Source organism: Erpetoichthys calabaricus, chromosome 13, assembly GCF_900747795.2.
Source record: "Erpetoichthys calabaricus chromosome 13, fErpCal1.3, whole genome shotgun sequence".
Lineage (NCBI taxonomy): Eukaryota > Metazoa > Chordata > Cladistia > Polypteriformes > Polypteridae > Erpetoichthys > Erpetoichthys calabaricus.
In genome coordinates, this window is record NC_041406.2 from 7,266,921 (window position 1) to 7,280,216 (window position 13,296).

General features: G+C 42.1%; 1 protein-coding gene across 1 annotated transcript in view; it reads right to left on the minus strand.

Moving 5' to 3' along the window:
- Positions 1-13,296, minus strand: part of ulk4 (unc-51 like kinase 4) — a 499,390-nt gene that overhangs the window by 422,175 nt on the left and 63,919 nt on the right. Inside the window, exons 10-11 of the mRNA XM_028817917.2 lie at positions 9,030-9,139; positions 5,888-5,957 (exon numbers count right to left, since the gene is read on the minus strand). Coding sequence (XP_028673750.1) covers positions 5,888-5,957; positions 9,030-9,139 — 180 coding nt within the window. The remainder of the gene's footprint in view (positions 1-5,887; positions 5,958-9,029; positions 9,140-13,296) is intronic.

The following is a 13,296-nucleotide window of genomic DNA, read 5'->3' on the forward strand; positions in this document are numbered from 1 at the left end:
GGACAGTGCCTCTGGATTGGCAGACCGGGGTGGTGGTCCCCCTCTTTAAGAAGGGGGATCGGAGGGTGTGTTCCAACTACAGAGGGTTCACACTCCTCAGCCTCCCTGGAAAAGTCTATTCGGGGGTTCTGGAGAGGAGGGTCCGTCGGATAGTCGAACCTCGGATTCAGGAGGAACAGTGTGGTTTTCGTCCTGGTCACGGAACAGTGGACCAGCTCTACACCCTTAGCAGAGTCCTGGAGAGTGCATGGGAGTTCGCCCAACCAGTCTACATGTGTTTTGTGGACTTGGAAAAGGCGTTCGACTGTGTTCCTCGGGGAATCCTGTGGGGGGTGCTCCGGGAGTATGGGGTACCGGACCCCCTGATAAGGGCGGTTCGGTCCCTGTACAACCGGTGTCAGAGCTTGGTCCGCATTGCCGGCAGTAAGTCGAACCCGTTTCCAGTGAGAGTTGGACTCCACCAGGGCTGCCCTTTGTCACCGATTCTGTTCATAACTTTTATGGACAGAATTTCTAGGCGCAGCCAGGGTGTTGAGGGGGTCCAGTTTGGTGGACTCAGGATTGGGTCACTGCTTTTTGCAGATGATGTTGTCCTGTTTGCTTTATCAGGCCGTAATCTTCAGCTGTCTCTGGATCGGTTCGCAGCTGAGTGTGAAGTGGCTGGGATGGGAATCAGCACCTCCAAATCCGAGACCATGGTCCTCAGCTGGAAAAGGGTGGAGTGCCCTCTCAGGGTTGGGAGCGAGATCCTGCCCCATGTGGAGGAGTTCAAGTATCTCGGGGTCTTGTTCACGAGTAAGGGAAGAATGGAGCGTGAGATCGACAGGCGGATCGGTGTGGCATCCGCAGTGATGCGGGCTCTGCATCGGTCTGTCGTGGTGAAAAAGGAGCTGAGCCATAAGGCAAAGCTCTCAATTTACCAGTCGATCTATGTTCCTACCCTCACCTATGGTCATGAGCTATGGGTAGTGACCGAAAGAACGAGATCGCGAATACAAGCGGCTGAAATGAGTTTCCTCCGCAGGGTGTCTGGGCTCTCCCTTAAAGATAGGGTGAGAAGCTCAGTCATCCGGGAGGGGCTCAGAGTAGAGCCGCTGCTCCTCTGCATCGAGAGGAGTCAGATGAGGTGGCTCGGGCATCTGATCAGGATGCCTCCTGGACGCCTCCCTGGTGAGGTGTTCCGGGCACGTCCAACCGGGAGGAAGCCCCAGGCCACGCTGGAGGGACTATGTATCCCGGCTGGCCTGGGAACGCCTTGGGATTCTCCCTGAAGAGCTAGAAGAAGTGGCCGGGGAGAGGGAAGTCTGGGCATCTCTGCTCAAGCTGCTGCCCCCGTGACCCGACCTCGGATAAGCGGAAGAGAATGGATGGATGGCAATATAGCAAATGAATCCCTAAATCCACCGTCATACACAAGATATGATAAGCACAGCTTTTTACCTAAACTTCATTATATTCGCTATTGACATATGTGTCTTTTTCGGCCTTACAAGTCATATGAGGCCTCAGACTACAAATAAATTGTCTTAGGCCATTATGCAGGATTGTAATATAATGATTGTCTGAGGGTTTGAACTTGAGCTGTTTAGGCGGGAGTGTGTACGATATTGATTTAAGTTTAGGCGACCAGGCTAGTGTTGCTGCCCGATTTAGTGAGGTTAAAATAAGGGTTCTGGCTAAGGATAGGTTGTCTTTTTAATTTTATTCCTTGAACTTGTGTTGTTTAAGCAGGAGTGTGTACGATATTGATTTAAGTTCAGGTGACCGGGTTACCGTTGCTGCCCGATTTAGTAAGGTTAAGATAAGGGCTTTGGGTAGGTGCAAATTGTTTTTAATATTATGCCTTATTTTCTAAGATCCTGGATGGTTAATAATGTTCTTGATCTGAATCAAAATAAAATGGAGGTGCTTATAGTGGGTCCATCAGCTAAAGCCCAAATTGGTCTTGGACTTCTCAGCTCTTTCGGTGTTATCTTTGACAGTAACCTCTATTTTGAGAAACAGGTTAATTCTGTAGTCAAGAGTTGCTTTCTCCAGCTTCGTCTTTTAGGTAAGATCAAGCCTTTTTTATCTTCTAGAGATCTTGAGAAAGTTACTCCTGCTTTTATCTTTTCTCGCCTTGATTACTGCAACTCGCTGTGTTCTGGGATTAGCAAATCCCTGATATGCAGGTTACAGTTGGTGCAGAATGCTGCCGCTCGCTTTCTGGTTGGGGCAAGAAAGTCTGATTCTGTTTCTCTAATATTAGCTTCTTTACACAGGCTGCCTGTCAGTTTTCGAATTGATTTTAAAATCTTGTTGTTAGTTTTTAAATCTTTACATGGGCTTGCTCCTGCCTATTTATCTGAATTGTGTGCTTTACACCAGCCACCTAGAGTGCTTAGATCTTCTGGTCAGTTGTCCTTTGTTCTCCCTCGTACGAAGTGTAAAACTAAGGGGGACAGACAGGGCTTTAGTAGCCTCGCCTGGGGAACTCGTTACCTCATCACATAAAGGACTCGTCTACAATTTAAAACGAGATTAAAGACTCATTTCTATTCAGTTGCTTTCCGTGACCTTCAGTAATACTGATGGCTTTCCTCATTGTGATTCTATAATCTTGCTTCTATTTATTATTTATTTTATTTATGTTCATTTATTTTATTTCTATTTATGTTATTTATGTTAATTGTATGTTTTTTTCTTTTATTGTAAAGCACTTTGGCCACAGCATTCCTATGTTGTTTTAAATGTGCTATATAAATAAACTGACAATGACATTGACAAATTTGTCCATTTTTGAATCCAAGACAGTTGTCTAGTATTAATCGGCAGGTTGCGACAACAAACATTTTAAAGTGGATGTTATTTTAAGATAACTACAAATCTAATCAAGATATCAGAAAATGTATTTCAGATATCTTCATACCAATTTACGTTTTAGATCTCAAGTTCATAAAGAACACGGAGACACCGTTAGAAACTTATGAAGGGGAAATTTTGCACACAAACATTAGGAAATTTTTCTTCACACAAACAACGATTGACACTTGGAATAAGTGACCAAGTAGTGTGGTAGACAGTAAGACTTTAGGGACTTTCAAAACTCGACTTGATGTTTTTTTGGAAGAAATAAATGACTAGTGAGCTTTGTTGGGATGAATGGCCTGTTCTCGTCTAGATTGTTCTAATGTACCTTCAATGCCTTCTTTACATACGTGCACATATCTGAATATCTTTTCACCGGTCCTCCTCCTCTCAACCTTCCAGATACCAGTGCAGATCTTTAGCCTCAGAGTCACCACTCCGTCCTTGTGTGTGTAGCTAGTAAACCTTCAGTTTTCATAACTTTGACTTTATCCAAATTGAATACGATGACTAAGCTCGCAAAAACAAATGTGATTTCTTGCGAAAACGTATTGCAGTTGATAACTCAAGTGCCGCACAATGACTTCATACCGTCTATCATACCGCCATATCTAGCAGGGGGTGCTACCCACCCTTGTTGGAATAAGTTCTTTTGTAATTTTGCAGTATGTTACATAACCCGAAACTATATAGATATAATATTAAAAGGCAATACCCCTTCCTTAGTGATACGGCGGTAAGAAATCACATAGGAGATATAACTTGGCTTTTTTTAATGACGGTTTACGCGGTATACAGTAATCCCTCACTTATCGCGGGAGATAGGTTCCAAGGCCGACCGCGATAACTGAATTTCCACGAAGTAGGGACACTAAATTTATTTAATTATTTAACGTGTATTTGGACGTTTTTAAACCCTCCCTGTATTGTTTACAACCCACCATTTACTCTATTAAAAACAGGGACAACTGCTAAGCAATATGAAATCGGTAGATAAGTTTACACTTACTGTATAGCGAAGTACACGTAGCAGCTTGTAGGCGGTCATGACGATGTCGACCTTGTTGCAAAGATTCCTAAAGCAGATTCCATCCAGATTACTGCCTTATCACGTCCACTTGCAACTCGTTTTGCACCCTGGTTAAAGGACACTGCGGCCGTAGATCTTATATGCTTTTCCTCCTTTTTAAATAAAAGAATCGATGTCCTGCAGCGGTGTAGCTGTTCCCTTCCTTCAACATATCCAAAACTTTTACCTTTTCTGCAATCATTTGCATCTTCTGTTGGTGCTTGGACACGGCCCCTGAAGCATTAGCACGTTAATGATGAATGAGTGAGATGAGACTTCCTGGTTAATGCAACACTCCATCGCTGAGCCAATCAGCAGCACACAGGAACTTAACTGCGTGCTCTGATTGGGTAGCTTCTCAGCCATCCGCCAATAGCATCTCTTGTATGAAATCAACTGGGCAAACCAACTGAGGAAGCAAGTAAAAAGACCCATTGTCCGCAGAAACCCGCGAAGCAGCGAAAAATTCCGCGTTATGAATTTAGATATGCTTACATATAAAATCCGCGAAGTCTTGAATCTGCGAAAAGTGAACCGCGAAGTAGCGAGGGATTACTGTAACAGATGAGGAAGCCATGACAAGACCTTTCGGGTAGTGTGTATAGAGTCTGCCGTTTTCGTCGCTGCACTGGAAGGATTTTCCAGATAGGATGACAGTATCTCCAATCCGTCCGTCGGCTTCAAAGATGTGCCGGGCAATGTGCCAAGGCTTTATAACTCTTTCTCCATGTGCAGGCCCCCACTTAGGTGAATTATGCCATTCCAAACAAGGAAAAGAAGATCCAATGTCATGCTGACTCTGACCCACAGAAATAGTACAATGCCCTGTGGGATATGGCTGGCCATTCATCCCGGCCAATACCCCCAGGCCACCAGATGGAGCCCTCCCTGTGGCATGGAGGTGCCCCGAAGGCCAGCAGGGCATCCTGGACAATGGAGTTTCTATTCACAACCCTGCTGGATACCGTGGGGGCCACCAGAAGACGCTACAGGGAGGCTCAAGGATTTATATGTTCCCTATAAACCCGGTAGTGCGTCTTAGTCACAGCGACAGAGGGAATGACGTACTTCCGGGATGAAGAAGAGGAGTTTTCACCTGATCCGTAAGTGCTGGGAAGTCACATGGACTGAGGGATCAGAAGCACTTCCGGGTCAAGGACTATAAAGGACTCTGGGAAATCCCAGACGGACAAGCTGAGTCGGGAAGAAGGGCGGCAATGCATCTGGGAGTGGAAGATTGATTATTGATTGTGTATTTGTGATGATTTATGAGTATTGTGGAGCGGAGGGTGCTTTGTGCACTGTATTGTCCGAATAAAATAATAATTTGGAGTTTTATCTGATGTCTGGCACCTGATCTGAGAGTTCAAGGGAGCAATAGCGCCCCTTATCTGTCACATCCCATTTCGAAAGTTTGTCTTTAACTTGTCTTGTCTTTTAATGCTTACCTAGCAGTTCTAAATGATGAGCCCCTGTGTGTTAAATCTGGCCTTATGTTAGCTGTACATGTGAGTGGATTTATAAAATATTTTTTGTACAGAGCACAGTGACATATTAAACTTATATACTTATTAAAATTAGACCTACACGTAGCTGAGTGACTTCTGATGAATTTAAGACTAGTATGTTCACATACACACAAAACAAATGCCAAATAGCACCAATTTAGCTTTATGGACCCAAATGTTAAAATCTGACCCAATTCTTTCTAAATGTTTGCCAAGTCTGACGTTTCTGGGTTTTTTTTTTTGGTTTTTTTTTAAAAACCTTGATGGGAATGATTTAACTAGTGGGTTCTCTGATATCTATGAAATCTCATGGATTTTAACATTTGCATGCTAATTAATAAAAACAAACCATTAACATTTTCAATCATGGGGTAATTCTGCAGACAGATCCTGATCTAACAGTACACTGGGTGGTCTATAAAACAATACTGAAAAGAAAAAAAGAGAGAGACAGCCTTCATACCTGAGGAGAAAAATTGATTCGTTGTCATCGGCATTTGCAGCACGTTTTGGCCTCAATTCAGCAACATTATCTGAGAAATAGAAGAAAAAAAATAGATAAGTTCCAGAATAAAAGAATTAATTTTTATTATTTATGGTAAACTGGTGCAATAAAAACTCCCTCTCTCTGAATGTAAAAAAGACCAAAGAAATGATATTTGATTTTAAGAGACAAATCTGTATGTTCACCTATTGTAGTTCTGGTAGAGGAGGTAGAAATAGTGACTGAATATAAATACTTAGGAACTTACCTAGATAACAATCTTAACTGGAATACAAATACAAAAAAATTATACTCTAAATGCAACCAGCACTTATTTCTCCTCCATAAACTCAAACTATTTAAAGTAGGCAAGGACCTCATGTTGTCCTTTTATCGCAGTCTGTGATCACTTTCAGTTTCATTGCCTGGTTTAATAGTCTGACAAACCAAAACTCAAAAAAAGCTCCAGCAGATTACGAAGTAGGCAGCTAAAGTTATTGGGACTGATGTAGATGATTTGTCTGGTGTGTGAGTCAGAGGGCAATGTTAAAGAAACTGGAAATCATCTCAACTGATGACAGACATCCATTACACGGAGAACTAAAGTTCAGTAAATCAGGAAGGAGAGTCGCTTTGAAAACAGACACAAATCGCTCCAGAAACTCCTTTCTTCCTAGTGCCATACGACATTTCAATAAGAAATATCGGAGATAATGATTAAGGGTTTTGATATATATCCTGTAACCTTTTTTTTGGTGTAAATATGTATTATCTAACTGCCTTACCTTAACCCTTCTCGTCTCTGTCTGTTTTATTTCATTCTATCTGTTATTAGATGCAACTGAGAAGGCAAATTTCATGTTTTCTTGTGTAAACATGACTAAATAAAGAAACCTTAAACTTCTGACCACAGACCTGCATCCATTTTCTGCCTTCTCCAAATTAGGGTTACAATGAATTCCACCACAGAACACCCTCACTAACACTGGATCAATACAGTGCCGCCAACCAACTTAATACTGACATGTTTACTACTAAAGCTGGAATTAAAGAGCAAAAAATAAAATCTCCTAGTTGTTGCATGGAACAGAAAATTCTTTTTGCATGTCCGGTGCATAACTGGCAAGATCTTACAAATTAGCTCTTGCACAATTCTTTATAATCAAATGTTGCAGTTTCCATTTGAACTTTGTAGTGGTAAGCTGCTACTATTTGAGAGGTATGTAGAGGAATAACCAACTGAATATGTACATAATTTTAATGAAAAATAAATGTTATCCAAAAATATGGCAATAAAGAGAAAACTAACTGAAAGTGAAACATTCTGTTTCTGTGCATGCGTTCTCTCCTCGTTCACAAAAGTGTTTTCTGGAAGTCAAGTTGGGGAGCATGCACTGGTACAGCGTGTTGCTGCACCCACCACACGACAGAACAACTCTGGATCCCGACTGGTAACCCCCTCAGGCAGGCACACGGTCCAGTCCCCACCCTCTGGAAATGACAATCTGCCGTAGCCAGGTGTTATGTGAGCGACCCCTTGGCTTGGTCCAGCCACTCGGGTCCCCAACAATGAGGATCTTATTAGCCGGATCACCCTCAGGGAATAATAATAATAATAATTCTTTGCATTTATATAGCGCTTTTCTCACTACTCAAAGTGCTCAGCAATTGCAGGTTAAGGGCCTTGCTGAAGGGCCCAACAGAGCAGAGTCCCTATTGGCATTTACGGGATTCGAACCGGCAACCTTCCAATTACCAGTGCAGATCCCTAACCTCAGAGCCACCACTCCGTGCCATGTGGCCATAAAGTTATTGTCTGTTTTTACCTGCATTATTATCAATCTAATTTAATATTGTTTTTTGTATCAGTATGCTGCTGCTGGAGAATGTGAATTTCCCCTTGGGATTAATAAAGTATCTATCTAGTGCCGTAACTGACGCTCTCTCACAATGCAGGTCATGTGCCTCATTCAGGACTCCATGAGCAACACAAAGTCAAACCAGCGGTACCCAAGGATTCTCTGAAGAGACACACATGAAGGAGTCCAGTCTTCGTCTCAGGTCACCAGATAGCGTCCATGTCTCGCAACCATATAGCAAGACAGGAAGCACCAGGACTCTAAAGACTTGGACCTTCTCCCTTTTGAATAGATATCGGGAGCGCCAAACACCCCTTTTCAGTGAGCTCGTGACCCCCCATGCTCTCCCAATCCGTCTACTGACATCATAGGAAGAGTCACCAGAGACATGAATGTCACTGCCGAGGTAAGAAAAACCTCTCGACAAGGTTGTCACTCTCTCCGCAGACAGACAGACTGCTGATGGCCGTGCCCAAAAGGTCATTAAAGGCCTGGGTGTTGGTTTTTATCAGGACACTCGCAAGCCTGGACACTCAGACTCCTCGCTCAGTCTCTCGAGACCCCTGATCAGAGCCTCCATTGACTCCGCGAAGATGACAGCATCGTCAGCAAAGTCAAGATCAGCGAATCTTTCTTCAATAGATGCCCCCCAGCCACTGGACCCCACGACCTGCCCAACACCCAGTCCTTACAAGCACTGAACAGAGTAGGAGCAGAACAGACCGCTGACAGACCACAGAATCAACTGGGAAAAACACAAAGGGTCTGCCTCCACTCTGCACAGCACTCTCAGTACCAGTGTACAGGTTAATGCTGATTCTGGAAGTGGTTTACTTAAAAAATAAAGTAAAAAATATATGTCTGGAACATTGTCAGCAAATGAATGCATGACTTTGCATTTGGATTATGCAACAACGTGAGATTTTTTTTCCATGGATATTTTGAAATTGTTTGCTCTTGTTCTGTGTTGGTCAATTACCGTGACAGTTGAATCATAAACTATGTCCTTTCTGAATGAATATATGACATTATAAATTTTTATCAGCCATTACTGTAACGTATATGGGGCAAGTAACATTCAAACATAATATCGTTTTTGGGTGGAGTATTCCTTTAATATCAAAGATGAACATGAAATGAAAGTCACTTCTTACATGCATTTTAACTCCAGTAAATTAGCACAAAAAACAAAAGTCAAGTTTTATTTTAGCCAGCCTGGCTTTAAAAGATGTGCAGCGGGACAACTGTGAATAAAGCCTTACCTATTGTAAATGATTTGGTAAGAAACTGGCTGGCTTCTGGACCAGGTCTTGGTCTCTGCCTTGTGTCTTCCGGGCCACTTAATTCATCACTGTGATATTGCTTGCTGTTTCTGTCAAAATAAAAACAAAACCTCTGTGATCTTGTCTGACAAAAGCAGGGTCTCGCCAGATCAGTTTTCCTTCTGTCCCCTAGCACAGGGGTCGCCAAGTCCAGTCCTGGAGGACCACTGCGGCTGCAGGTTTTCATTCTAACCCGTTTTGTAATGAGTGCCTTGTTTGTGCTGCTAATGAACTTCTTGTGAATTTGTTTAAAATGAATTGCTTTTTTTAAGATTTGTTCCCCTGAATTTCTTCATCGTTCCTCTGAATTGCTTCATTTCTTTCCTTAAATGGCACCCAAACAGAAATCAAATGTGAAGTGACCAACTAAGTCAGCCTCAAACTCCAACCAATTTCACTCCAACCAGATGCTTAATGAGGTGGCAATTCTAGTCATTAAACCAGTTCTTCAACTCTGTGGTTTGTTGCAGCTCTCATTGTCCAGTAGCAGACATTTCTGAAATTGTTGATTTTCTCTTTTCTAAGAGCTCTGGTCAAATGTTTCGGGGACCTGAGAAGATCGACATTCCTGAGACCTTCACCTTTATAATAATAATAATAATAATTAATTACATTTATATAGCGCTTTGAGTATTCTTTATTTTCAGATATTGTATGATGGACACCAGTTGTTTTGGCTCATTTTGTATCTCATTCTTGTTTGGCTGCTAATTAAGGAAAAAGAAACACTTAAGGGGTCTGAGTCTTCAACAGCAAGTCAATGCAAATGAGTTCAAAAGAAGTTAATTAGCAGCAAAAACAGGTCACTCATTAAGAAAAGGGTTAGAATGAAAACCTGCAGCCACGGTGGTCATCCAGGACCGGAGTTGGTGACCCCTACCCTAGCAGATACTGTTCAAATCCATTTAGTCCAACATGACCCAGACCTATCTATAGCGTAGATAGCCTCTAAGTGTTGACTTCCTGGGATATCCTCTGGATGCTCACGGCCTAATGTCCTTTGGCAGTTGCAGTCTACCCACAATGGTTTGCAGTGAAGCACTTCAACTGGATTTCTCTGGCATTTTATGTCTTTTGGTGTTCACTGTGTAGGCACTAGGCCATCTGCCTGCTCTCATCATTCCAGGCAAACACTTATATTATTTAAAGAACAATTAAAAGAAATCTACACACAACTAAATTTAAGAGTATACAGTCAACTCCAGATAACTCGATATCGCTTAACTCGATAATCTGGTTAAATAGATAAAATGCCACAACCCTGACTAAATATTCAGAGTGGCATGTAAAAAAAAATATTTGTTTTATTCGATATCGGATAACTCACTAATCAATTTAATTCGATAAAATTTAGGCGTCCCCAATGGGAAAAAAAAATCAGCACAACTCGATATTCTACTGTCTAAATACACATTGCATTTATTCATTTTACCGGTGCAAAAAATTGCGTGATAAATGTCTTCTTTACTTTTGCAGCCGAGGAATCTTCAACAAATGCCATCTTCACCTGATTTTGCGTTGCATCACCGAACTGCAATACGAACTTGTGAACAACTCTGGCCACCATTAGGGCATCCATTGCTAATACGTTAGGCTTGATGTCATCATCAGTGACCAGATTTTGATCCCTCACTGAGACTTGCTACAAGATGTCGCTATCAGAGAGTGGCCCTGTGACTTCTCCATCATCATCCAAAGATGTGTACATCTTGACAGTCACTTCTGGGGGGAGGATAGTGAAGAGATCCTGAAGTCGGGAAAAGATGTTGTGGAAGTCGTCCATCATCTCAGAAGGAGATTCCGCCCAACTTGATTCTTCTTGGAAACTATGAGCGGGAGTTATTTGATACACTGGATTGTTATTTGCTCTCAGCCATTCAGCTTCATGTACATGCTTTTTCAGATCATTTCTTATTGGTGAAAATGCCAAATAGCCTGCCTTCAGTAGTGAGAGAAGTTTAATAAAAGCCTAGGGGGTGCTGCGCCAAGTGTGTACGGTAAAAAAAAAATTACTCAAAAAGTCGTATCCGGCAAGATCGGTAATACAGTTAAGTCGATAATTTGAGCACCGAGAATATCGAGTTATCCGGAGTTGACTGCATTAGTATATGCTTAGTATATACGGGTATACAGTGGGTATAGAAAAGAATCTCCCACCCCCCTTCGAAATATTCCCATTTTTTTTGCTTTACAGCTGTAAATGAAAACACACACAAACCAATATTTCTCCCCAGCTTTACTTACTCAATGTAACCAATAACATCCAAGTGAAAGATATCACAACTACAGTTCAGAAAAATTATAAAAAATCAAAACAAGAACTACTGAGATTAATAAAGGATCACCTCCCAATGTCAATATTTTGTTGAACCCCCTTTTGCTTTAATGATAGCCTTGAGTCTGTTGATTCTTCTCCATCAGCTTTGCAGATCTACATTGAGTAATATTTGCCCCCCACTCTTCTTTACAGAACTGTTCAAGTTCGGTCAAATCGCATGATGAGCGTTGGTGGTCTGCCATCTTCAAATCTTTCCACAGATTTTCAATGTGATTTAGGTCTGGGCTCTGACTGGCCCACACCAGGACATTCACTTTTTTCTCCTTCAGCCACTGTGTGGTCAATTTTGTTGTGTGCTTCGGGTCGTTGTCGTGTTGAAAGGTGAACATTCTGCCCATCTGCAACTTTCTGGCAGAGGGTAGCAGGTTTTCCCTCAAGAGTTTGATGGGATTTTGCCCCATCCATCTTTCCTTCTACCCTAACGAGAGCCCCAGGCCTTGAAGCAGAGAAACACCCCCACAACAGGATGCTGCCCCCTCCATGCTTTACTGTAGGTATGGTGTGTTGTGGATGGTGAGCTGCATTGGTGTACCGTTTGGTATTGAGGCCAAATAGTTTGGTTTTGGTCTCATCTGACCATAAGACCTTTTTCCACTTGGCATCAGAATCTTCAAGGTGCATTCTGGAAAAGCTCAAACGAGTCTTTTTGTGGCCTTTTTTGAGAAGTGGCTTTTTCCTTGCAACCTTCCTGAACAAGCCACAATTGTGGAGCGCTTGTGAAATTGTTGTCACATGCACACCATTAATGACCACTCTTTGCCATCAAATCCTGTAACTCCCTCAAAGTGGCCATTGGCCTCCTGGTAGCCTCTCTTACCAGTTTCCTCCTTGCTCTTCCATCCAGTTTGGATCCAGGGAGGGTCCTAGTAGTACCAAACACTTGCCACTTCTTTATTATGGACTTTACTGGGCTCCTTGGGATTGATAAAGCCTTTGAGATTTTTTTGTCTCCATCTCCTGCCTTATGTCCGTCCACAACTCTATCCCTGAGATCTTTTGAAAGTGGCCTGCCACCCATAGTCAGTTGTTTGCTGTCAGTTGCACTACCAAGCAAGGGAATGAATGCTCCAGGAACAGCTTCACTAATCACACTCATTACAATTGATCACAGGTGGAAGGAAGCCAGTAACCACCATGGAATTGATTGAGTTTAGGAGGGGGTGATCCTTTATTCATCTCAGTAGGTCTTGTTTTTGATTTTTTAAGTTCTTCTGAACTGTAGTTGTGATGTCTTTTATTTGAATGTTATAGATTGCATTGAGTAAGTAAAGCTAGAAAAAATATTGGTTTCTGTGTTTTCATTTAAGGCTATAAAGCAAACAACATGGGAATATTTCGAAGGTGGGGGGGATTCTTTTCTATTCCCACTGTATATACTATTGTTAATATACTAAGATTTTACAAGAGTATGAGTTTAACCAGGACACGGTGCAAGTAAGATTCAGGGCCAATACTTAGAGTTCCAGAGAGCTGGCTGAATCGTGGCTATCAAATGAAAACACCATTAACAGACATTTGGACATGAATCAGCATATGCAGACTTAAAAAGAAGAACATTCAAATAATAAAAGAGACTTTGAAGACCAACACCCTCTGAACCCCACCTTACTAATCACACTCCACCCTTCCTCATTTGTTATATATTGCCTTTGATTCCTGAATGACTAACTATTTTCTGACACTTGCCTTTGTCGACCTGCGATGTTAAGCTTGATGATCTTGTGTTGGGCGTCACCTGGTGATCCTCAGAAAATTGTCTTTTGACTGAGCTGTGACATCGGATCTGCCAGATCTCTTCCTATCAGAGTTTCTTCCAGTTTTCAATTGACTGAGTTGTGTAGGACACCACTTTAATTTTTTTTTTTTTTT